This window comes from Pangasianodon hypophthalmus, chromosome 27 (assembly GCF_027358585.1).
Source record: "Pangasianodon hypophthalmus isolate fPanHyp1 chromosome 27, fPanHyp1.pri, whole genome shotgun sequence".
In the NCBI taxonomy this organism is placed as follows: Eukaryota; Metazoa; Chordata; class Actinopteri; order Siluriformes; family Pangasiidae; genus Pangasianodon; species Pangasianodon hypophthalmus.
The window spans coordinates 8,415,021-8,443,012 of record NC_069736.1 but is presented as its reverse complement, the minus strand read 5'-3'; the positions used below and the strand labels follow the sequence as shown (position 1 = coordinate 8,443,012).

Here is a 27,992-nt window from a genome sequence, read left to right as displayed (position 1 = left end):
CTGTTTTTTTTAAAAAAATTTTTACTTTCTTTACTCAGATTAAATGATATTTATAAAATTGGACATATTTTGAGCAGTTGTGTTGGAATATAGGGAAATTATCTAGCCAATAATTTGCAACAAGGTAAAATTCTTGTAAATGCAATTTTGTCCCATACAGATGTCTATAAACATGGATCCGGTCTTAGTACAGATGCAATTTTACAAAACACTCCTGTCAGCCTGTATCTGTGCGCACGAGCACATATTCATCACAGATCACATGTCAAGGACATACGCTGTCATATCCAGGGTCCAGTTACCTGCCTGAATAGCCAAATGCACCGTAATGGCATGTCAGATGAGTAGAGCACATGATGGACCATCCTGGACAGCCGTGGGGAAACTCGAGATCCCTACCTGTCCCGTGACCGCATGTGGCACAGCGCCAACCCGCCCTGTGAGCTTTCTGCAGAGATGACTACTCCTCCAACCCCCCATTCCACCCCACCCCTCCCCACCCCACCTCTCCCCACCCCACCCACACGCATGCTTCATCCCCTTCTACACCACCTCACCGACAGGCCTGAGCGCAAACTGTTTTCCGCCGGCCTGCACATCTGGATGTTTGAACATCTGCACACAGGGATGCGTTTTGCATCAGACGTCCTGCTCGGATCTCTAGCGTGTTCTACAGCTGTGTCAGGCTTCAGGACACAGGAGGTGATCAGCCACTGATTTCTGACTGGGATCTGGACTGCTGCGGTACCGATCCGGTGTGGATGATGCTGATGCGGGAAACGGAAGTGAACGCGCCTGTCCTCCGGCAGACTTGTTTACAGAAGTAAAGAATGAAATGACGGATTGCCTTCCCGTCAGCTGACCGGAATGTAACTGATGATTGACTGTTATATCGATGCATCCTTTCCATTCTTCATGACTGGCATGCATGGTTTGGGTTTGGCGTATTGTTAGAATTTGCGGAATGGATGCCAGATGGAGCTGATTCCTCCAGGAAAGTAGTCGGACGTGTTGCGGACTTTTTTGTGCTTCGTGCGGGATCCGGGGTGATCCATTCGGGCATGTCAGGATCACACGGATATCTGTGTAGGTAAATAAGAGCATCAGCCCTTTGGAGACGTGTCAGTTCATCTCAATTTGACAAAAAAAAAAAAAGTAAGTTTCCCCATCAGCACCACTCTGTACTAGTGCTGGCCTCCATCCTTGTGCTATGTTTCTATGTTTCTATATCCATCCATGTTTCTATATTTCTCTGTGTGGATGCTGCGTATTCATGTATGTCACAGTTATCTGATGCTTCCCAGCTGAAGCGTAGGTAACTCTTCATAGTGATCAGGTTACCATCACCTAACTGTGTGTCTGCTTCTAATCTGATTACATTAAAGCATCCTTATTTAAAAGGAGCCACTCAGCCTTAATCATATTGCATAAGAGTAAATAGACTGCATATTTCCAGTGCACTGATTTAATGATATCTCTTTATCCTGGTGCCTCTTTATCCGAGTGCTTGAACGGTAAGCCGTGTTGGTGTCCGTTCTCTGATCGGAGCCCGTCTGCTCCTCCCAATGTACCTGCAGTGAGCGAAACCATCGCAGGGTAGTAATGGAAGGCCAGTAATGGCAAGGCAATCAATAAAGACCCCCCGGCTCAGACACCCCACCCCGACCCTTCACCTCCTCACTAGGGAATATGAAATTTTTCAGAAACACACCCCATGCCATGAATCTTCAAGTGGAATTATGAAATGTTTTGCAGCACTTTTTGTCTGTGGATTCAGGCAGGCGGTTTGGGTGGGCTTACTGTATAGATTTTCCTGGATGATTGGTAGCCTGTCATTGGCCTATTTTGGCTAGACTCTGTCTCACAATCCAAGGTTTTGTTTTTCTCTACTACAGCTTGCGTGAAGTGCCATTTAACCTGTAGATATGAGAAAAATCTGTTCTAGCCAACCTTCCTACCCACTCCTCTTTAATTAACACTAATGTTAGAGTTGTTTTTTTTTTTTTTATACAGCATGGCTGGTATGAGGAATTTAGTGACGAGCAAAGATTTAAATGCTACTAAAGAGTCTATCTGAAGTTGATTGTTGATCTCGATCATACACATTAAGCTTATATTTTTAACCTTCAGAAGAAGAAGCTATGTTTTCTTATAGAGTGAACATGGTAGTCTGGATAACTGCTGCTTTAATGGGATGATGTGCTAGCTGGCAAGATCTTGCAGAACCACTCCATAGACAGAGAGAGAGACAGAGAGAAAGAGAGAGAGAGAGAGAGAGAGAGATCAGGTGCTCTTTAGGGCAGCATCAGGATCTGGTTTAGATAGTGTTGAAGCCAAGCCTAAGTGCATTGCTATTGATGCGTAACACTATAACACATTTGATGCCATGGCCCCTTTGGTGCGGTCAATAGTGTTTTCCCTTCTACTGCCTATTGCTCTTCTTTTCCTTTCACCATGAGATGGAATGTCTTGTCGGACCCTCTGAGCAGGAATTATCATCATCATCATCATCATCATCATCATCATCGTCATCATCGACATTATTATTATTATTAATCTGGATACTAGGATAAAAGGTTATTCACAAAGGTTTGCAGCACATTTTCTGATCCTTTTTTCAGATTCTTTTTCATGCCTTTTGTTTTCACATCATGCTTGTGGCCCTTTCTGCTTTCTGTTCCTGTAGCACCCTAGTGAGTGTAGGGTATGTGTTCAGTGTTATTCATAAGGTGCTTATGAATCACCACTATGATGTGGGAGTGTAATCGGAGCAATACTTTCACAAAACACTTCCAGAGTTCTGACCACCGCATAATGTATGTAGTTTGTTACTTTCCCCTGATTCTAAAGCTGTAGCAGATCGTTTTATTGATTTCAATGGAGAGTGTATTTGTAGTGTATTTGCGTGTTTTCTCTTAAAAATAATTCGCTCAATTTGCTCATTTTATTAAGAGAATACCTTCGTAAGTTATATACAGTATACAGGTATCTCAGTACATGTGTATCAAATGTATTCCAGTCTGGATCACTGGCTGTCATACAGAAGATATGTCTGGGGATTTGTTTTAGTTTGTGGCCAGTATATGCTATTTCTAACACCATATTTAGTCTGTAGTGAACCGAAGTTACCCATCTCTTAGTTTAGATGTTGTTTTCTTTTGAAAGTTTTCATCTAAAGGCTTGTTGGCAGGCCATGATAATATCTCAGCATCTGTTAAACCAATGATCTTTATTCAAGTAGTTATTATTTTATTTTAATTATTTGTTTTCATAGTGCCATAGTCAGAAGTCCCAATTAGCACTACCATTCCATTCCATTCAAGACAGAGGATAAAAAGCAGAAAATAATAACTACAATATTTTTTGTAATTATATTTTGTGTTTTTTTCTTATATCACACCATATCATTTTTGTAGGGGAAAAATGATCATTTCTTTTTTTTTTTTTTTTTTTATATCTATTACCTATTGGATCTACTATCTAAAAGTCTAGTGTATGCAGGAGTGGAAAATACTTAAGTATAGTATTCTGTTACTGTACTTAAGTATTATTTTGCTGTGTTTATACTTTACTTGCTTATTATGTGCAATGAATAGTTGTACTCTTATTTAATTATATTTCCAAAGAAAAAACTTATGTTTTGCTCCTTTTTAAAGACCTTTAAAGTCATCACAATCCATTCATTTCCATCCATACAAGACTGCAGTGTGGAACTCAAGGATGAGCAACCCTGGCTCTACCTCAGTAAAATGTTCCATTATGCTGGAGAAAACAAAGACTCCTATAAAATGAGGTGTCCTCCTAGAAGGCATGAACTCGATCTAATTTAAAAAAGCATACTGAGGTAGGTTTTACTATTTTGCTGACATTAACTGGATACATTTAACTAAGTTGGCCTGTTTTCTTTGCTATTGCCAGGTTAAGCTAGTATTGATTCCAGTAGCTAACATAAACAGAAAGCAAGTCATATTCTAGCTAATGGTTAAAAATATTGGTTATTTACATGATATGTTACTTATTATTAATTAATTAGCAAACTATGTAGTATTCATGCATATGACCAGCAAACCTAATTCTGTTTTTAGGCAAAATGGCATAGATGCTTTAAAAATGAATGGTCTTAACATCATAACAGTTTTAGATAAGTAATAAAAGTTACACACGATATGACATGATATTAAATTAATTACACCAGTTAAAACATTTATTTTTAATATTAGAGTACATTTAAAAGTAGCACCTTTTTTAACTTTCACTTGAGTACAATTTTGACTGGATATTTCCCTTTTTAATTGAGTACGATATTATCATTTATTAAGCTGGATAAGAACATATTTCTTTGTAAATTGTTTGTACAAGCACAAGAAATTTGGTATTCATTAAAATCCTGTAATTTCGGAAACACGTTCATATCCTACTTGTGCTCCTGAGTGTTTGTAAATTTACACATAAAAAGACTAACTAATGTAAATCTCAATTGATTGACTTCAAATCATAAAATTTGCATGGATTACTGCACTTATACATGGTTTATACTGTCAAGTTTAAATAGACTTATCCAGAGCAATAGACTTATAGAAGTGCTTTGTAGTTTCTATCAGAAATACATCCACATACTAGCTCACTAGGTCAGGGACTAAGAATACCATCGAGAAAAGTTGTGTATTATTGGCATTAATTAAAGAATATGAAAAATAAAGAAAGTGAGCACACAAACCCATAAATTAAGACAAATAAAACTAGTCATTTAATTATGCTAAAAGAAATGCTATAAGCCAGTCTGTCTGTGCATAGCCGTAAGCTGTAAACAAATGCCTCAGCTGAGGGAAGAGACGTTTAACTTCCACTTCTCCATTTCTGCCTTTTCTTTCACCATTAGTAATCATTTTGTGTTTCCAGCCCTCTTTACGCTCGAACTTTTATGGTCTTTTGTGGGCGTCAGAAAATACAAATGAGCTGTGTCAAGGAAAATGTTAATTCAGTTTGGCCTATGCAAACATTTACACTTTACTAAAAGATTTAGAAATGAGGCCAATTTATTTGTACTTTCTGCTTTTACTTAGATTATACTTAAGTATATCATCTTATTTGGTTTGATGTCATATTGAACTTCCAGCTCAAATTAGACTGTGTTTAGTGGGTTCATACTAACACACTGAGCCTAATTGGAGTAATAGTCAAGAATGCAATTCTCAAGACTGAGACCATACCAGTGCTAGACTACATAAGACCAAAACTCAAGGAACGACAGAATCAGAACAGAGATAGGAACACTCTATGTCATATTGAGATTGTGAGCTTGTCCAATTATAAGTAAGGCTCAGGCAGCTCTTGTACTATCTTCCGCTATGATCAGATTACTTGCGTCTCACCTCACACCAGTTTTGTGTCCCAAACCTCACCAATCTGAATGCCAGCGGCCATTATATTTACTGTTGTTTTGTGTAAGAGAGTTGGATTTATTGACCCTTTTAAAATCCAAGACCAACACGGAAAGACTTTCTTTCAGGCTGGAGAGCTTTTGTTCAGAAGAATTGTGCTGGTAATTGAATTGTTTTCAGGGTTTTATTCAAACACATCAGAATCGTGGTTCATCACAGATAATGAAAAATTCCAGCTCTCATTAGACTCCTCTTTTATCCTTTTTTCTCCTTTGATGGTTCATGGCTTCACAGCTGTGGAACTGTACGTACAGAAGAACTCATTATGCATCAAAGCACCTCTCTGTCTTTTCATTTCTACTTCAGTGCAATATATTTAGTGTCATCTCTATTAGATATAATCTTACATATATATATATATATATATATATATATATATATATATATATATATATATATATATATATAATCAAAAATTTGACCCAGAGGGGGTTGGGTGTAATCATATGATCTCTGTTCCAAAAATTGAAACTAGGAACTAGATAAACAATGAGCTGGGAACTAGAAAACAATGAACTAAGAAAAAATTGAACTATGAATATATAATAGGGGAATCTGGAACCACAGGTAATCATAATTAATTGCTAATTATAATATGAGAAACTTGCAAAGCACATAGACGAAGGTTCTAAGTGGCTTGCATAAATATTCACTCCCCTTACTTGTACCATAGTGAAAAAAAGTAAAGTAAAGTTCTGATTGAGTAAGTATTCACCCCTTGAAAACCCCACTAAATTAGTTCTGGTACAACCATTTGTGATCAGAAGTCATATAATTAGTTGTTCTAATTTTGCAAACTATATTGATCTCCCCATCTTCAGTATTATGGGCTATTTTGTGTAGATTAATGACATATAATAATAATAATAATAATAAGGTCAAGGGGGTTAATACTTATGAAAACCACTGTATGTATGTATACACATACAAACCACTGTATGTATACACAGGGTAACCACTGTATGTATGTATACACAGGGTATTTGGTTACTAATGAGACCAGTCTAAAACAAACAAAAAAAATTTCAGGAACAAATCAGGAAGTAAGAAACTGTATAAATACAGGAGTCCCATGTGACAATGTGACCTTTCAACACATTCTCACAGTGTCCCTATTTGACAGATTGCTGGTATGGCTGAAAAGCCCCTAGAGCCAGGATCGGTCTCCATCCCCATGGAAGTGACCAAGCGGACGGGAGGAGCCCCTCCGGAAGCCATGTTGACCCACCTGAAGAAAGTGGAAAACCATATCACAGAGGCGCAGAGGTTCTCACACCTGCCCCGGCGCTCGGCTGTAGACCTGGAGTTCACCGAGCTTTCCTACACTATTCACGAGGGCCCCTGCTGGAAGAGGAGAGGTACGGAGGCTATACTTCACAACACAGTTATATTCTCTTATATCATTAAAACCCTGGTCAAGGATTGCAGCCATAGCCACATCAAGTTGTTTATAATTCACTAGGTCATGCTTTATGTGGTCTTGTTTTGTTTTTGAGGTAACATTCCTTGATTATATATTTAGTGTTCGGATTCAGTTGAATGATTTAACGTTTTTGTCTACAACATTACTTTAATAAATATATTGATGATATATACATTGACGATGGTGTGGTGATGAGGATACTTGAAACAGCTATGCTGTTAGTATTGCACATCCCAGGATAAATGCAATAGGAGCAGCAACAAGAATGCAAAAGCTTACTTTTTAAAGAGCCATCACACTGCTCAAAAATGTAAAGCTGTCAATCTTAATACAGGATTTTGTCATTTTGTAAAGTACTTAAATACTTCCTTTAAAAATACTACAATAGTTTCTTGAACCAAGTAAGTTGCTGGGATATTGGGTAGTCTGGTTAGCATGCCAGTCATTTTCCACAGGTAATATTGTGGTTAAATTGTAAACATTACATGAGGAAAGTGAATTCAAATGATAATTAGCTAGATTCCTAAAGTAATAACCCAATTAATACCATGTAGTAAATTAAATTAAATGATTAAATTTACTCCATACACCATGCAATAGTTAACACTGGTTAAAAGGTGTTTTTTTTTTCTTTAAAGAAAAATCCGCAGATAATTTTTAAAGCAGAATGAAATATGTAATGTCTTAAAATCCTTCATGTCCTCCTCGAATTTATGATTTTTATGTGTGATGTTGTTTCCCCTTTGCTTAACATTTTGGTTCAGCACTCCTCAGGCATTATTTCTCCTTATCAACGTATAATAGGCTTTTTTTTTTTTTTTTACAAAAATACTATACCTCTGATTCAACTGCCAATAAGTGACTTGTAAGCTTATACTGCCAAGCTTACATGGGCTGTGGGATTCTGTGCCAGAAAAGAAGTATAGCTAAACAGTATTTCCCCAAAATAACACAAAGCAGAGGCAATGTCTTCATGTTCTCCTTTACTGTTAGGATCAATACTGATGATTTATCGCACATCTTCCTGCTCATTATTCTTTGTCACATCCACATTTTCTCTTAGTCTTTTGCTCTATACCTCTAACATATAAGGGACTGCATTCAAACACTTACACCCACACTGCCGCGTTTTATGTTTTCACACACACTGCACCCTGTGCTCTCGCCGCCTAAGGGTTTGTGTAGTGCTATACTCAGCAAAGTTTAGACAATAATTCACTTCTGTACACCAACACACTGCTGAGCTTAACTAACCCTCTGGATTAAAACTGGACCATTAGCCATTTACTTGTTCACACACACACACACACACACACACACACACACACAGTGTATTACAACACTAAAGCACTGTGTGCTTATGCAGTGACACTCTTATTTTTTCTGAAAGGGACATATCAATAGAATGACCTTGTTAGTGCTCTGATTCAATCATACAGAGAAACTCACACCAGTAACACACTCTTCACACACTCAGTAACATGCTTGTCTTTGGCCCGTTAGCAATATGCAGAGGCTGGCGACAGACATAATGCTGACACACACTTCAGCTCCCCTGTGGGCGGGGGTTGAAATCATATCCAAGTATCTATGCACTTACACACACACACGCACACACACACACAGTACAGGACAGAACAGTGTGAATAACAATATGATACACACTCCAACTAGGGCTGAGGATCTTTAGAAACCTTATGATCCGATCTGTTTTTAATTCAGGGTGGTACAATATGATTTTAAATCAGTTCGTTATGCATATCAGTTGTTGATTTCTATAAAATACATTAACTTTTTTTCATGTAAAATTAGGCTTTAGTGAATTTCCATTAAAGCTGCCAGAACAAATTTCACTGTTTACCTTCGCATAATGCCTATGTATACAAAGATGATTAATATTTCAAAGTTTAAATGTTTATGTTCATAGTAATTTTCTACTAGTTAATTGAATAAATGCATGTCATTTTGGCGTACATTACATTTAAATAAAAAAATTATATATCAGTTTACTAATTGAAATATAAGTTATAATACACGTCAGTAGAACAATTTTCAACAGACATTATTAGTCACTTTTTCTGTAGTGACTAAAATCATATATGGAGAGCATGCAATAGAAATCGGTATATTACTGCATGAGGATGAGTTGAAGATCAGAAGTATAAAATCAAGCTAAATATAAATGACAAGAAAACATTAATGTTGGTAAATAGATGAAAATCAATCTGAAACACTGACATTAATATGATATTGCCTCCACATGATTATTTTGCTTAATACAAAGGTGTCGTGTAGCACTATTAGTGATCTTCTGCTTGTGGTGGCATAAAATTATAGGACCATTAATATTCAGTTATATAACTGTATACCACAGTTGAATTATTAAATCTGATTGTACTTCATATCACAGGTTTATATTAATGCGCTCGTTCTAATATGTTCTCATTTTGATATTAACAACTCATTCACGTGGACTTCTATGGCTGATGTGCCACTTAATCTAAGACCAATAATAAATGAATTAAAAATGTGCTGTTAGTTAAAAAAGAAAAGCATATTGTCATTCATATGGTGATGCTTTCTATAAGGAGACATTTATTTGACATTTATGGAAGGAGTCTCCAGTGTCAGCACTTTGAAACAGTCAGAAAGTTAAAGTAACTAAATTGTTTCACAGACATTTACAGTTAAATGTAACTATAAACTGATAATAAGTACAACACGCCATTCAGTTGATAACAATAAATTGCTGTGGAAATTGCGAAGCATTTAAAAAGAAAAATCTTTTCCCCATCTATGACATTATATGACATTTACATATAAAAAAGTGATACCTGATGACTACTGTTTACAGCAACAGTTCTCCTTTTCTAGACACATACTATTTTGTTCCTTTTATTTCACTAAGTATGTGTTTATTTATTCTGTATTTCCGTTGCTTAACAGCCTCAGATATCTCTCTTTGGTCATGGAGTCATGGAGGCTTTGAATCAAATTGCTGATAAAATATACTGAAGATATGGCTTTGATTTATTGTATTATCAGACGCCTATTAGAAAGCATCCTTGCGCTGGTATGTTTTCCTGCCAGGCAACCTATTCCCTCTTCAGATAAAACTTCAGGATTTAGTAGACGCCAATAAACACACACACACACACACACTCACACACACACACTCAGACACACATAACGCAGACAGCTGTCATTTCTGGCAGACTCAGACACATGTTCTGAGTTCAACAGCCTCCTTCTTAAATCATATTGTGAATTGAGAATAACTGATTGTGTCACACTTGAAGAAGATTTGATTTTGAAGGACTTGTATTTGTAATTGAGGAATTAATTGTAGTATGTACTATTATCAAAAAAACAAAAAAAACAATGTAAGATATTGTATATGAGATACAATGAGTTGACAAGTAGCTGTGTGGCTGCTCGTGTTCCTTCCTTTAACATCCCATTGCAAATGTCATGCTGCGTCACTATCTTTGTTGTTGTTGTTGTTGTTTTAAACTTTACCTCCCTTCCTGATTGACTGATCTCCCCCCTGTGTTTCATGTATTTTATTTGCTTTCTGCTTCCTCCCATCTCTCCATTTCTCTTTGACGTTGCATCTCTCTCTCTCGCTTGCTTGCTGTTACCACATACCTTTTTTCTTAATATGGAAATCATGATTTTTTTAAAAAAAATCATAATTATTCTGCCAGTTTAGGAACAAAAATATGTCATTATCATTTTATTATTTTGCATGAACAACCAAAAAAAAAAAAAAAACCAAGCAAAAAAACAGGCTTATCTTTCACATTGTACATCATGAAAAAATATGTAGATATTCCACCACCAGTATGCAACTGAAAAAATATACCATAAATGCAGAGGTTTGTGATTTAACGCACTAGAGTGACTCAACCGTTATCACTGTCAATTAGGTTTAGGAAATTAGTTTGAGGAAACCAAAAATCATGATCATGGTGAAATTGTGAAATTATGGTTAATGGTGCAACCCAAAATTGTAATGACATATTGTTGAATCATGACCATGCATCATTAACATTTCTGGATCTATAGAATATCTTACACACACACACACACACACACAGCCGCTGATGTGTAACACACACACATGCAGTCATGGCTCTGTCAAATCATTCAGCAGCTGCTTGTACTCAAGTATTCAACTCAGTGCAATGACATCAGTTCCCCCATTTAAAAATTAATTCGGATTGTTACACTTAATAGCTGTATCTAATTATTCACTTATTAAGTAATCACTTATTGAATGAGAAAAAGATCTTCTTGCGAGAAGATTAAATCTCTGCTAAAGAACGAGATATCTTTTCTTTTTTGTGTGTTTAGTTCTTTAGCTTTTGCAGCTGGTTTTTAATAAAAATTTTTAATCAAAGCTGGTTTTTAATCAAAAATCAATTCATTTGATCAGGTTCATTAACTCGTGGTTAAAGGATGAGATAGTGATTTTATCGATTTAAGATTTAGGCACTTTTATTATAGATATGATCAGATTAAGCCTTACAGACCTTGCATTTTGTATGTGCAATTTTCCCTCATCAAGTGCTTCTGTCATTTAAAATGAAACTGGTGGCTTTCTTTTTATCACCACAAAGGTGTATTTCCTTGATTTCACACAGGGATCTACTTGATCGTAGACGAGTGTTACAAACCTGAAAGCATGACAGTGTGATATGAGCTATTGTTCTGGAAAAGGTCGTCTGTTTTCCAGACGGCACGTTTGCCTTTTCGATCCCTGCGGATGTGCAGAACTGAAACCTGCCTTTCGATTTTCTAATGAAACATAGGGAGGAAAATAATTTAAAATAGCGAGAAAGAGAAAGAGAAGGAAATACATAGCGATACACCGAGGAAAACATTAGAGAGGGGGCTTTTGTTAATGATGTCATCGGGTTGTTAGACTGACGGTGCATAGTGACATCAGCATGAGCCAGAGCCTAAATTAGGCCGTAATTTACATTTATCAGCTGCATCACAACACAGGCCATTGAATGCATTTGTCGAGCGATCAGCATGCGACACACATCGCACGGCTGATTCATCAGCATGCAGCACACAGAACTGATAGTTATAAGGCTATGCGACGGATATGGACCCAGGTTCGTCTCTCATTCACTCTCTGTCTCACCCCCGCCCACCTGTCTGGCTCTTTCACAGTGTATTACAACATGGAGACGGAGAGATTGTAGAGCTGAGAGCAGAGTACACACGTGAACAGTCTAATTACGGGAGATGATGCTTCTGGCAGTATGACACATACATATGCTTATATGTACTATTTATAATGTCATTAAATTTTAAACATTCTCTTACAGTTGAATCCAGAATTAACGACACCTTTTCAGAGAGTGGACAAAAGAAACATTACACGCAGAGCTTCCAATTTCCCGCTCACACGTATGCAGAAAGTATCTTTCCTCTAAAATAAATCACTAGTAAGATAATCTTTTTTTAAATAATATCATTTTTTAGACCCTCACCATCCACTTTAATAGGAACCCTGTTCATTCATGCAATTATCCTATTAGGCAATCATGTTGCAGCAGCGCAATGCATATATAATCTTGCAGATACAATTCAAGAGCTTCAGTTAATTTTCACAACAAATATCAGAATGAGGATGATGGAAAAATGTGATGTGAGTGAGTTTGACCATGGCGTGGTTTTTGGTGCCAAACAGGCTAGTTTGAGTATTTCAGAATTGCTGAATGAGAGGAACCCAGTGGGGTCTTCTGCTGTTGTAGGCCATGTGCTTCAAGGTTTAACATATGCTTTCTGAGATGCTTTTTTGTTCACCATGGTTGTAAAGAGTGGTTATTTGAGTTACCTTGGGCTTCCTGGCAGCTGGAAGTCTGGCCAGTTTCCTCTGAGCATTCATACCACTATCAAAGTCACTAAGAGCAAGAGTACAGATGTTCCTATTAAAGTGGAGTGTATGTGAAAAATATTTAAGAACACGGAGGATGGTGAAGGAGGCAAATAAGACCCCAAATACATCTGTTTCAGAATTGTTAAGAAGAGTTAATCATTTATGACGTATCAGAATCAACTAGTAGACACCGCCTCCACAACCTCAAGCCATTTTGGTTGCACAACGGACATCCTCACCGAGAGCAAGCACTAAACCTCAACAGCTATCATCGGAGCTATAGTTAAAACTGTGTGCTGTAACCGGATGCAACCAAACTAAAAAATTTTGACTGTGCACACCATCGAGATGTTGAAAACTCGGAGATGTATAGAGGAAAAAACAGTTATAAAGAATATAAAATATGGTGGTGAATCATTGATGCTCTGTGTCTCTTTGTCAGCTATTGGTCCAAGGGATTTTGTGAAGATTGATGGTGTCAGGAATTCTTCTAAGCACTGGGATATTTTAGCCCAAAGCTAAGTTGCTTCTGCCAGGATGAATCTTTCCTCAAGATAATGAGCCCAAACAAGCATTCAAATCAACCCAGATGAAATCAATGTTTTATGAAGGCCATTTCTGTATCTGGATTTGAACCCTGCTGGCAACTTGTAGTTTTAAAATGTTCTGAGTGAAGGCGTATTACAAGATCTTTCTATATTCATTTCAGACATTACAGGAAGAAACTGTTGTTATTCTCTCCACAAACAGCTTCTCTAAATCGAAATATTAATTGAGGCAGTGCCAATAATTTTGAAACCAGAGTTTTGCAGAAAATAATGTTGGAAAATACTGTATTTTAAAAAAATATGTCTAAATAAAAATATCACTCTGTATTTTGCTCATTTTGTGGGGTGCCATTAATTTTACAGATGCTTTGTTTGGAGTTTCTCTTTAGAATTCAATTTCCAGAAGCAATATGTGTAGCCTTATTAAAAAAAATGCAATACTCCTTTCCAGAGTGAGCATTGTGTTGTTTTCAGGCATCGTCAGCTCATTGAATTTACATAATAAAAACATTTGTCAAATAAAGCAACTTGTATCTACAGAATATTACCATGTACACATACTTACTGTAAATTAAAATGTTGTTCTGGTTGGATATGGGTTGGATATGATTTAAACTGTACTCACAGTGGAAAGGGAGAGTTTCATGGAAGAAATGTTCCTCTAATTACAGTGTTTTACTCATTGTTTTACTCATGCTGTGCTGCAGACTGTGCACTAGTATGGACACCTACATGTCTGCATGTCACATGTCATGGTTCCTTGTGTGGTAATGGAGCGGCACAGTATTTAAAAGACTGACACACAAGAGATGTGCTAGGATGATTGAAGAAATGACAAATGATTAATGAAGCATACAGCATAAGTTAGCAGAAAGCATTATAGACAAGCAAATGAAGCATTATAAAAAGATGAGAAAGGAAATTCATGAAATGCATGAAATGACACTGACCATTCTATTATGCACAACACTTAATAAATCAACACCAATATGAGGATAGTCGTGATGATGTAGTGCAAAAAATGACAACAAGTGGAAATACCTTGAATATAGTCAAATCTATCTAGTATTTCCTATTATAAGATTACAATAAACCAAATATAAGATTATTAAGCCTATTTCAAGCCATTTGTATTCATTTCAAGCTTGAAATAATCTTGTTCTATTGGAAGATTTACTAATTTTAAGCTTTTATTTCTAAAAAGAAGCAAAATTATCTGCCAATAGAATAAGAAAACTGCAAGCTTGAAATGTAATAATGTCCAGAAATAGGTTTAATGATCTTATATTTGATTTATTTTGATCTTATAATAAGAAATACTAGATAAATTTGACTATATTCAAGATAGTTTCACTTGCTGAGATGATGATGATTATTATTATTATTATTATTATTATTATTATTTTTGCAGAGCAGGGCTCCATTTGCAGAGGGGTGCCGGTGTAACCTGGTTTAAAGCAGACGATAAAAATTTACCATCCCCCTTTCTTATTCCCGAAGAATTCATGTTGTTTTGTCATATTGCTTCAGTTTTTAATATTTAATTCTATTTAAATTTGAAATTTACACATCAAGTTGTCATGAAAGTTTTGGAAGATCTTTATGTCAAAAGAATATGTTACGATCGGGGAACTGCACATAGCTATCCATTAATAATCTGACTGATGGATCAACTTCTGTCAGACTCTCTAATCTTTGAAATAATCTGTGAAATAGAAGAAAAAAATGGTTATGTGTGGAAACACATTCCTGTTACACATTTTATTCTACTTACGAATAATAATTGTGAAAGTGAATGGGTGGTGGAATGAGCATGGATATTTCTTGTGCAATTATTCCAGAGACAATAGCGCTGTTGAATTCTCAAATCGGAGTCAGAAGGTCAGAAGGTGTTGGACAGTAGGTCCAGCTATAAGAGAAAGTGCAGGTCTATATTAGTTAATGTACATTATAACTTCTGTAGGAAAACTAATTTACAGAGACTTTTATGGCTGGCGCTCCACGTAAACAGAGTAAAGAAGTGTGTAACTGTTGAGGTTTTCTGTAAAGAGACATTTATTAAACATTTTTTGTAGAGAGTTTTCAGTATCAGCACTTTTATCCTTTAAGATTTAAGACCTTGGAGAGAATGCAGAACAGATCGCTTTATGGTTTCTCAGTAACACAACAAGCTGCATTTTTATGTCTTATTAAATTCAGAGGAGAGAGAGAGAGAGAGACAGAGAGAGAGAGAGAGAGAGAGAGAGAGAAAGAGAGGCAGGAGAGGGAATGTGTAGCTGTTATAATGTAAGTGATAACAGGAATGAACTTGATTCACAGACAGTCCATGTTCAGTCTGTTCAGTCTAAAGATATCGAAAACCTTGCTAGCTAAGTGTGATTTCCTCACACAGTGAGTGTGAAGGGTTTTCACAGGCCAGAAAATTTACAGTCAGAATTTTATTATGTAAATGAATAAGCATATTATCTATTCATGTATAGTGCAATTTTTCATTCTAACAGAATATTAGAAGTGTTTCACTGTAAGATGGTAAGGAGTGGGTGAGCACATTGACCTGCTAAACTGATATGTATCTGATATGTGCAGGTTGCAAGGCGCTCCTGAAGTGTTTGTCAGGGAAGTTTTGCAGCCGAGAGCTCATCGGGATTATGGGGCCTTCTGGGGCCGGCAAGTCCACCCTCATGAATATTCTTGCTGGCTACAGGTGAGTGAGAGTGAGAGAAAGTGTTGAAGAGAGGAGATGAATATTCATTCTTCTGCCAGAACCATTTTTCTGTTTTTTTTTATTTGCTTTAATAGTACATCATCCATTTTAATTCAAAAATTTAACACATTTTATAATACATCTATTCAGTGCTATATTTCCCAGTGGTCCTTGCACCTGTACACTTTATTCCAGCTGCCCTCATAACTGCTTAATAATCATTATCAGTCTAACACAGCTGGTATTTCAAAATGCCATCTGTTTACATTTCCTTTTCTTCTTTTTTTCCTCTATGAACACCTTTTTCTTTTTGCCTTTTCCTTCTACTTCTTTCTTGAGATACATTTATATCTTGACACAAAGTAAAATACAAGTCCACTTAGGTGTATACTAGAACTTGTATATTGTATTGGCTTTCTTCTTTATCACTTTTTTTTTTTTACCTCACCACTCCCATTACTCTCTCTCTTTCTCTCTCTCTCTCTCTCTCTCTCTCTCTGTTAGAGAGACTGGCATGGAGGGTCAGATCCTGGTAAACGGGCGACCACGTGACCTCCGTACCTTCAGAAAGATGTCCTGTTACATTATGCAGGATGACATGCTGCTGCCACACCTCACCACACGGGAGGCCATGATGGTAAGACTTTCGGCCCAGTAAAAACATTTATCACACACTTTCACACACCATGCTCAATCTCCTCTGTTTCACTAATCACCTCCCCCTCAGTGATGTGCACTCTCTCTTGCAGGTTTCAGCCAACCTTAAGCTAAATGAGAACGTGGAAGTGAAGAAGGAACTGGTGAGTGAAACAGCCAGCTGTGGTTTTACCTTACACCATCCCATCTCACGTCTGTGAAGTTGCCAGAAATGACTTGACATGACATTGAAATATAGCTGTTATAATAACTTACAATAACAAACTAGTACAAACAAATAACACGTTTTATTAAATGTCTGTGTATACGTGAACAAACAGTAACTTCACACAGTTGTAAAATTTTTCTTATTAACACAGTGACTTTATTAAAACATGTAATTTGACCATGTGCACATTTGTGGCAGGTGAATGAGATCCTCACTGCTCTAGGCCTGCAGGAGAGTGCACACACTCGTACACAAGCTCTCTCCGGAGGTCAGCGTAAACGATTGGCTATTGCACTGGAGCTGGTCAACAACCCCCCTGTCATGTTCTTCGATGAGCCAACCAGGTGTTTTACCACTTATATGTGTATATGTCCATGTATACTCACTGACTACTTTATTAGGAACACCCGTACTGCTCCTTATTCATGCAAGTATCCAGTCAGTCAGTCATGTGGCAGTGCAATGCATAATATCATGCAGACACAGATCAAGAGTTTATATTCACATCAAACATCAGAATGGGAAAATATGTCATCTCAGTGACTTTGACCATGGCATGGACCATCGTTTGGGCCATGGGTTGAATGAATGAGCAGATGGACAGGTGTTCCTAATAAAGGGGCCAGTAAGTGTACATATAATAGTATTGAATCAAATGAAAACGTGATGTTCTGAAACCAGCTGTATATGTGAAAAGGCATTGTTTTATGATTTCAGTGTATCACCTCAGCATTGTTAGTATTTAGAGTACTGTACTTGCAACTATTTTTGTGTGTGTGTGTGTGTGTGTGTGTGTATACCAGTGGTCTAGACAGTGCATCCTGTTACCAGGTGGTCTCTCTAATGAGGTCTCTTGCCCTGGGTGGAAGAACCATCATCTGTACCATCCACCAGCCCAGTGCTAAACTCTTCGAGATGTTTGACAAGGTATCAGACAGTATTTAAAAATTTAACAACTAACAAAATTCATAAGATAAACAAAAGGCAAGAAATTCAAGAACGATTCATGTTCGTAGCAGGTTAAACTTAGAAAATGATAATGTTGCAATCTCCAGCTAGTTAGCACACCTCAGTTCACACCTCGGCTGTGGTATTTTTCTCACAGTGATTGGCTAGTACTTCTTAGTGCTATAGCACTAGTGATTAGTTAAATGCTAGTAAAAAATGCAAATATGTGCCACAGAATACTACATAAAATGACAAATAAATAAATATTATAACATTACACACTAATAATTATATAATTATAAATTATATTTATATAATTATAAATAAATATTATGCGCTAGTTTTATGTAATTGTATGTAATTTTTATGTAATAGCAGTAGTGTCTAATCTGTAACCCACTCTCTCTGTGCTCTGTGTAACAGCTGTATATTCTGAGTCAGGGGCAGTGCATATATAAGGGCACAGTCCCGTACCTCATTCCCTATCTGAAGAACCTCGGTCTCCACTGCCCTACTTACCACAATCCTGCAGACTTCAGTACGTACACTGTGTGCGTGTGTGTGTGTGTGTGTGTGTGTTAGTTAAACAACGTGTGAAAAAAATTGTAGCGGATCAGACTCATGATTGATTATTGATTTATTCTTTCTTACTAGGAAAACAAGTACTCTGTGCATTTTGAACGTTTTGTAGCATTGTGATATACAGTAGCAATAGTCCCTGTCATAGAAAGAGTAGCAACTTCAAGTTTATCTTTGTACACGTCATTGATGACCTCACCTGGTCCCTCCACACCAAAACTGTCTAGCCAGAGACTAATTCCTGGAGAAGCTCAAGAAGTTTGGACCAGACCCTAACATTCTCACCAACTTCCCAGGAAGCTCTGGCTGAGCCATAGAGATCACCCTGAGTGGTTGCGTCTTTCTGTGGTATAGCAGTTGCTCTGTCAACAACTGATAGGTCTGTAGGTCTCTCCAGGGAGTGGTTAGAACAGCAGAACACATCACAGGCAACGCAGACCCATCCAAACAGCACATCTACTAGACACAGTGCCCAGGGAAAGCTCACAGTCATATTAGACCTAAGTCATCCAGAACACAAACTGGCTTCCAGATCTGGCAAATGTTTGTGGAGGAACCAGGCACAGACAAGCAGGCTAAAGGACAGTTTTTACCTGCAGACTACCAGGTTCCCAAATAGCTTATAGGACAGTGTCATTGAGTTACTTTACATACCTTTTCCATTGCCACTTGGTCATACCTTTTCTATTGCCACTTGCCACTTTACACCTTATTTTAGCACATTGTAATACTTTTATTGTGTATGCCAATTTTTTTGGCTTGCTCTCTCTCTCTTTCCCCACCTACATATATTGTATATTGTATTTTGATCATATGTTTAAGCTCTTATATATGTGTGTGTGTGTGTGTTTTGTATCTTCTGTTACATGTAAGCAATTTACCTGAGATTTGCCATAAACATTTCAACGTACATTATGTCTCATCTTACTGTGCAAAAGATAAATAAATTTGACTTGTTTTGGTAGGGATTTTACTACTTTATTACACTATAACAAGTTATTCTGTGCAATAAAACACAATATGGCCAAAAGGTTATGGGCACCTGACCATCACACTCATATATGGGCCTTCCCCAAACTGTTGCCTCAAAGTTGGAAGCACAGAGTTACAAGTTTCCTTCACTGGAACTATGAGGCCTAGACCTTTTCCAACATGATAGTACCCCTGTGCATACAGTGAGGTCATGACATGGTTTGCCAAGGTTGGAGTGGAAGAACCTGAGTGGCATGCACCTTTGGGATGAATTGAAAAGCTGACTGCCCCCCAGGCTTTCTCATCCAACATCAGTGGCTGACCTGACTAATGCTCTTGTGGCTGAATGGGCAATTCCCCCACAGCCACCCTCCAAAATCTAGAGTGGCGGTTATTATAACAGCAAAGCGCAGATTAAATCTGGAATGGTATGTTTAAAAAGCACATATGGGTGTGATGGTCAGGTGTCCACAAACTTTTGGCCATATACAATGGATATAAAAGGCTACACACGCCTGTTAAAATGGCAGGTTTTTGTGATGTAAAAAAAAATGAAACCACGATAAATCATGTCAGAACCTTTTCTACCTTTATAGTGAAATTGCAACCTATAAGTTAAAGTGAAAAACAATAAGAATCATTTTATGGGGAAAAAAATGAAAATAAAAAAGTGCAATAAGCTGATTGCATAAATGTGCACACCCCTAAACTTACATTTAGTTATAAGTTATACGTATACTTATAACTTATACTTGTACTTAGTTTACACCTGTCTATACACCAGGGGTGTGTAGACTTTTTATGTCCATTGTAGATTGTCTGTGCAGTAATATCATAAATCGCATGTTCTGTTTTTTCTACTGTCTAAATAGTTTGTAGACACAGTAGGAAATCTCTAAATCTCTAAATCTTCTGCATAATCTCTGTGTGCTTTCCATCTGTTTTTCTGCAGTAATCGAGGTGGCATCAGGAGAGTATGGTGATCTGAATCCTGTGCTCTTCGAGGCAGTGCAGGGTGGCATGTGTTCAGAAGATGGCAAGAAGAACTCTAGTGACAAGAATGATCCCACATCGTCCTGCCCATCTCAGTGTTACAATGTGAGTGACACATACACTGGCTGGTGAACAAACAGTGTCAACCTTTCCACTGCGCCTATCTGCCTCACACAACTTCTCTTCTGTTCGCACAGGATTCAGGACACATTGAAAAACATACCTTTGCCACCAGCACGCTCACACAGTTCTGCATTCTTTTCAAAAGAACCTTTATCACTATATGCAGAGACATGGTAGGATTTATTAAAATTGTGTAAATTTTACAGCATGTTAAATATTTTGACAAAATTATTCATATTAATCATATTCATATTATGGTGATCGTCATACAGTATATATTTGTGGATTTGAAATTGTGCGTCTAGGTGTTGACCCACCTGAGGGTGATGTCGCACTTGTCTATTGGAGTTCTGATCGGTCTGCTGTACCTGAACATCGGCAATGATGCCAGCAAAGTGTTCAACAACACCGGATTCCTCTTCTTCTCCATGCTCTTCCTCATGTTTGCCGCATTAATGCCCACTGTCCTCACATGTAAGGACTTTTGTCGTGCTTCTATTTTACAATTTCACATGCAATTAACGAAGAAAATTTGAGTATATATGTGTGCGTTTATGTTTACCATTGATGAAGGGTAATAAAGTTAAAAATGCGATTAAGATTTCTGAATTTCTTTAGATATTCAGAAAGATAATAGTGGTTATAAATGAGGCTATAGTGATTATAACATGAAAATTCTGAACAATTGGGTAATCCTGTGCTACTTTCCCAGTTCCTCTGGAGATGTCAGTGTTTATAAGGGAGCACCTGAACTACTGGTACAGTTTAAAGGCCTACTACCTAGCCAAGACCATGGCTGACATTCCATTCCAGGTATGGCGTTAATATTATTGATTCTAGAAATGCTATATACTGTATCAGCATATGAAAGATGGAGTGTATAATGTTTAAATATGTTTCTAGACCAGTAATAATCACATGATTTCCAAGACACCTTAGAAAGCTCGAGTTATGTATGTAATTGTGGTTCCTTGAACACTGGGTAACCTTCTTGTACATGAACACATACAGGCTTAGACCTTACTACAAAGTCACCTGGTGACCATATGACATAGTATTTCCTATAAAATATCATCGTCAATGGCTATCTGTCCCTGGAACCTTCTTGCTGAGTTCTCTGGGTGCAAATGTCACTCTCTTGAGTGTATGTGCTGCCTTGTCAGCATGGCTTCTGTACCCTTGCGCTGACCTGGTAGGTAAGGCTAACTGACTGTGAGCCCATTTTCATAGCTCCTGTATAAGACATAGTGTGTTCTTTTAACCTTGTGCAACTCTGGTGATTTATGTGCCTGACTGTCATTATATTGATGGAATGGATCAAGATGTGTCTCAACAAAAGTAGGACGAATTTGATGGCCAGCAAGGTCACCTTCGTTTCTAACTGGTTGATGCAAAAACCTTGTGCCTCCAGGGAGGTGGAGCTCTTGCCCCTCTCTCTATGCCTAGTACTGGTTCTAGGGATCTTTCCCAGTTTATTGTGTGACTGACTATGTGTGCAAGGAGGGTGGATGTGTCCCAGATGCTCTGCTTGGCCACCTGCCCCTGGCGGAGGGTGAAATAGAACTATGATTCCGATGCAGTCCATGAGGTAGATCTGGGTAATTTCTTCATTTCTGGTTTCATTGTACATTTTCGCAGCCTGGAAATTAGCTCTGCCCACAGATGGATGTTCAAAAATGTTCATCTCTACCCTTTGCACATTACCTAAAAGGCAATTCAGAAGACATTTGTAGTAGTTTCAACAGAGCAGGCAAGGACAGATGAAGGAAAGAAAAAGGCTGGTTAATGTTTTTATTGCAATTGCACCTTGCAGGCAGCAGGGGGCTCTAAGAACAGCTCCTTACTCAGTGTCAAAATAGCTACAACTAAGAAATCTCTTCCCCTCACCAGCTTTGTCTCCCCCCCCTCCCCCCCCCACAGATTATATGTCCCATACTGTACTGTAGTATAGTTTACTGGATGACAGAGCAGCCTCCAGAAGCGGGCCGATATCTACTTTTCATGGCTCTGTCCACCTCCACTGCCCTGGTGGCTCAGTCTCTGGGCCTCCTCATCGGAGCTGCTTCCACCTCCCTGCAGGTGTGTAACTACATCACAGATACACATACAAATAAACTGATACACAAGCCAATTTATCAGCCATACCTTACCAATTTCACTACTTATCATGAACAAGCTTGATCCTTCAATAGTATTTTCTGAGCCCACTATTCTTCATTGTAGGTGGCCACATTTATAGGGCCAGTGACAGCCATTCCAGTCTTGCTTTTCTCTGGCTTCTTTGTCAACTTCGACACCATCCCAAAATACCTACAGTGGAGCTCCTATGTCTCCTATGTCAGGTCAGTGACACCCTTCATATTATAATGCAATATCTCATGCTGAAGCAGGACTAATTTGTACAATCCACACAGCTCTATTCAGGATTTTTAGAGCTGGTGACCTGGTGAGCTACACTGAATCCATGTCTGGAGTCAATAAAAAAATCAATGATATGTTTTTTGCAGCCACAGGTCCAAAAGTTCTGCTATAATTAACAACTTAATATGAAAAAATGTCATGCTTGCAGCTACGGGGTGCCAAATGTAAAAAGTTAAATATTTTTTTTTCTCGCTGACTTTTTTGAACATTTGAGGCCATTCTGATACATTTAGATAGCAACTCATGCCAGTTAAGAGTTAATTAGTTTCAGTGTAAATATTAAAGATTATAGATATAAATATAAATGTTAAATATAAATGTAAATATCAAATATAAAGCTTAAATTTTAATGTAAATATAGAACTTAAATGTTTTGTGCATATGCTCTTGCCCTTCTCTGCACACCACCCTCTTGCAGTGTGTGTCATGGGAAGTGCCAGGGAGTGCCAGTAGGGTTCCCAGGGTTGCCAGGTTTACACCATACTGTGCTAATTTTGGAAGAAAGCTGAAAATATGAAAGTCCACTGATGTCATTTTTGAGCTGATTTAAAAACAGTCTGCGGCTGCCAAGATCTTGTTTCAAAGCAAATAATCGGAATGAAATCAAACCAGTTTCTACCAACATATGCTATGGCAAGGGGAAAATTTAAATACAGAGCGTGTAGACATATCTACAATGTACAGAACCATTTCTGTTTTCTGCATAAGTACAGAAAGGCCATGAGTTTTTTTTTCTCTTATGATCTCAAGATAACAAAAGTTGTTTTCTCGAGATGCACCGTACAGCATGGATGAGCATGTCCGTGTTTACTTTAATCAGTGAACGATCTAGCTAGTTAGCTGTATTTTTGTCAGTGCTATACAATTTCCAAATTGATACCTATCACTTGAGAAGGCGACTCAGAAATCTGCAACTATACTGTCGTGGACACTATAGTGATCATGAACGGATGGTCATTTCTGTTTCAGATATATATTGCAAAGATTGATTCAGGACGCTTGTAAAGTAACCCAAAAATACCATCAGTGGACTTGCTTTTCACATCTTCATCTTTGTTCTAAAAGTAGCACACTCTACCGGTGCTGTGTTTTCCCATGATGCCTTCCCATGAAGGGGACTCCTTACAAAATCGATAAATCTCCTCACAGAACACTGAGCCGTGCTGTTAGAGAAAATTAATCAAAACCTTCTGACCAATCAGAATCGAGAATTTCAACAGAGCTATGGCATAACGCTGTTTAACTCATGCTTCCACAGGTATGGCTTTGAGGGTGTGATCCTATCCATTTATGGTATGAATCGAACAGACTTGGAGTGCCCAGGCATTGTCTGTAAGTTCCAGAAGCCTGAGGAGGTGTTGCAGCTGCTGGATGTAGAAGACGCGAAGCTCTACGTGGACTTCATGGTGTTAGGGGTTTTCTTCCTCATTCTTCGGTTTGCCACTTATCTAGTGCTGCGCTACAAAGTCAAGTCCGAACGCTAGGGCTTGACATCAGCTACTACACTTGTTTTAGTTTGTACAAACACACATTGACTTTATGTTTTGGATCACCATTATGTTGTGGAGGCAAACCTGTGCAATGTTCACCAAACTCTTCATTCAACACAAATGGATTTTTTTGCACATTGACTTTCCTTTCAAGATTTTTTTATTACTTCAGTTTCTTTCAATTACATAATCACATGTGACAGCACAGGGTCAATAGTGCCAATAGAGAACTTGGTGTTTTTTTTTATGCTTATTTAAGTTAACGATTTTTCCAGTCTTATTTCATGCAAAGTTCTTGTATTAGATACAGTATAAAATGATGACCAAATTCTTATTATAAATAAGAAGCATGAAGGTTGGTGAATGAAGTTGGACCTACAGAGAAACATCTGTTCCAACTGACAATCTCTAACTTGCCCTGTATATTGTGGACTCTCCTAATGTGAACAGGCTTAAATATGTACAAGACAGTATATGAGCAAGTGCCTGTAAAACAGCCAAAAAAAAAAAAAAAGCTCCCTTAAACCACCATTCTACTCAACATTCTTCTGTTGGCTCAGTTTCCAAATTGTACTTTTGCAGTAACTGAATACAAACCGAGTTGTCCTGCACTATCACTGTATTGCCCTTGGTCTGGAAACTCTAATCAGCGTACTGATGAGCCCATGTTTGTCATTTCAACTATGTTTTTCCTTGGACACATAAAGCAGCACTATCTCACCTTGACCTACTGAAGTACATCTAACAAGGGACAATGAGTCTGCTTAGTTAGATCTGTCATCCACGGATCTGAGGAACTACAACTACTAAGTGCTCCTCATGTGAGCTACCTTAGAATGGGAAATGGGAAGTAGCTTACTGGATTTACACAAGTTTTGTTCGTCATGTGAACCTGTCACATTTTTTGACTTCTCTTTTAATTCAATTTCCAAAAGTGAAGGACATGGGGTGATCTTATGCTTTTTCATATTTTCCCATAAGTTCATCATGATGGATTACTGGACAATGCATATGATCCTGTTTTAGTATGAAAAACGTGACTCGCTGCCTACACTGAACCTGATGCTAAAGAAGTTGTTGTGAATGGGAAATCTGAAATACAGTGTAAAGAACTTTTCCTTAATTTAGGAAAAAGAAACCAGAATTTCAGTGGAATCATCTTGACCTCTTAGGAATATCTACTGTTAGCTTTCCTCTGTGGATGGAAGAAATGGATGAGGAAACAATGCATTCCTAACCTTTCCTGTAGTTTATGAGTATGTGTGTATCCTGCTGGAGTTCAGACTCCTGAATCTGCCGTGTTTGAAACGTAAACATGTAAACTTGTAAAGAAGTTTAAACATGTAAACTTCTCAGTATCATGTCTGCCATCAGCTCTACTGTCAGCTCACCAGACCGTGTGTTATCAAAATGCTGGATGGACAGTCTGTGCCACCTGATGGCTTATTGTATACTGCTTGATGGACTTTAATGCCTATTAGAGCACCTCCCTATACACTTAAGTGTAACTGCTTACTTTATTCAGTCTCTTCAATACTGCAATGCAATGCAAACATCATACTTGATGATGGACACGATATGGCTCTGATTCATGCTATGTGTTATGTCTGCTAATATACGTAATTATAATAACCTGAGTATATATACACAACAAATGTAGATGTGCAATGCTGATCTTTTTATTTGAGATTAATTTGTATTTAGTTTTATTTTTATATGACTATGATGTGCAGTGCTAGAGATAAGTAACGTGCATGGTGACATCGGAATCAACTACATATAGGAATTCATGTTACTCATGAGTTATTTCCACACTTATATACTTCACACTTTTTTTTAAATTAACTAGACTGTTCTATTTTTTGGTTGTTTGTATATTTGTTTTAGCCATATTCTAATCAGAGTATCCTGTCATTTCCATGAGTAAATTGGATATACTGATGCAAGTGGTATGAAAAAATCAAAAGGAGGCAAACACGAAGGAGATATCATCACCATTACTGCTAGCACATATTACTTACTGTAGTGATGATTGCTCTTGTCCTAGTACAATCTCTACATGCTGCTGCCTCAAACACAGCTTTAAAGATAGACTCTGAGGGCCAGTGTGCAATAAAAGCGTGAGGGGAAACTTGGATAATGTATCCTGATGAAATCAAGGTTGTAGTGCACATGCAAGATTAGGTTTGCCTTTTTTGTCATATAGTTTTGACTGAGTATGACCAGGTCTCAATGAAAATAATGCTTTAGAAATGGGATCACTCCTTAAACGGATACAATAGCAATCTGGTTTCTGTAAAATCAATACTCATTATTGTAAGGGTGCCAGGCAACTAACAGCTTACTCTCTTCCCTAATCTTTAGTGTTAATGGGCAGGGCTGAAGAGCCAGAAGTGGTCCCTCACTGGAAATGTAGTAAGAGATTAAAGAATACGGTGTTTAATGTCTCTGTAGAATAGAGAGTTGGGTAAAACCTGATTCTAATAGCAATAGTATTGTTCTGTGCCTAGTGCGTGTTATATCTTCTTCTCCAATATATCATGGTATTTCCAGTGATTGTCTGCCATTTCTATATGATAACATTGTATTTCAAGTTCTACAATGTCACACACACATCACATGTCCAACAACAGGTTCGTAACAAGAGATGCTTTCATGGCAAATCATTTCTCATGTGTCAATCATATCATACATCTGGACAGATACATTGTTAATGACACATCTTTTCCGGTTCTTTGCTGTAGCAACACCACATCAGTGTCACTTTTTGTTGCAGATGCAGTGTGCATGCCATGAAAACAGCATACAATGTCGTAAAAATTCTCTTCAGTCAGAAAAAGATATGCTGATGACCACTGCAATATCGAAATTAAAAAAAATGAATCGTATTTTGATTTTGTAGGTGAGAGCCATTCTGGTTTGGGATGGCTTGCACAGCTGACTGTGAAAACAGCATGCACAGAAAAGAAGATTTCTCACATTTGTTTCCCAGTTGTTTATCTTTGCTTTATTCTGTTATGTTTGTCTCATCAGAAATGCAAGTTATATATACTGGACTCTGTTCAAATTATTACAATAAATGCATTTATATATTATCTACACCTGTTTGCTTGGATCATTGTACTGTCACATATCATTTCCAAACACGAGCCATGAAGTGAATAATAACCTTATCTCTAATTAACCTTATCTCTAACTATCCATCATCTCTGTCAAGGTCAAAGATGTTAAGAAAAGAAGTGAGCTCATTTGAAGTTGCTTAACATGTGGTCGTATTTAAAATAAGCGATGGATTTGCGAACAATAGAGGACAGTTTGAAGGATTCGTTTGGCCTTAGAGCAAAACTGTAATATCTTCTAAATACACAATACAGTATGAAACATCATCTACCACTTACACTATAAGGAAAGGTTGCAAGATAGCAGGTTCATTTAGAACACATTTTCTGTTCATTCCGAATAATTTATTCATATTCTTTTACATCCTTAGTACACATGTAAAGGATACTCTGACTTTGCTAAAAAAAAAAAAATGTGAGCATTTAGATTATTGTTTTCATCTAAAGATGATACGGCCTATCAAGAAAAT

The 27,992-nt window shown here is 37.5% G+C and overlaps 1 protein-coding gene across 1 annotated transcript; it reads left to right on the top strand.

Moving 5' to 3' along the window:
• Positions 1-526: 526 nt before the first annotated feature.
• On the top strand, positions 527-27,498 carry abcg4a (ATP-binding cassette, sub-family G (WHITE), member 4a). Its single transcript, XM_026922065.3, has 15 exons — positions 527-1,155; positions 6,565-6,799; positions 15,895-16,012; positions 16,517-16,649; positions 16,762-16,812; positions 17,076-17,221; positions 17,681-17,804; positions 18,249-18,363; positions 20,329-20,474; positions 20,567-20,665; positions 20,798-20,966; positions 21,205-21,305; positions 22,413-22,571; positions 22,716-22,834; positions 24,172-27,498. Exons 2-15 carry the CDS (start codon positions 6,574-6,576, stop codon positions 24,395-24,397), a joined length of 1,932 nt encoding a protein of 643 aa, XP_026777866.1. The 5' UTR covers positions 527-1,155; positions 6,565-6,573; the 3' UTR covers positions 24,398-27,498.
• The last annotated feature ends 494 nt before the right edge of the window (positions 27,499-27,992 follow it).

Bases quoted from the DNA above. Each gene is read 5' to 3' on its own strand.
- abcg4a (XM_026922065.3), top strand. From the start codon at position 6,574: ATGGCTGAAAAGCCCCTAGAGCCAGGATCGGTCTCCATCCCCATGGAA. The intron at 18,364-20,328 runs GTACGTACACTG...GTTTTTCTGCAG, and splicing joins CCACAATCCTGCAGACTTCA to TAATCGAGGTGGCATCAGGA. The intron at 21,306-22,412 runs GTATGGCGTTAA...CCCCCCCCACAG, and splicing joins TGGCTGACATTCCATTCCAG to ATTATATGTCCCATACTGTA.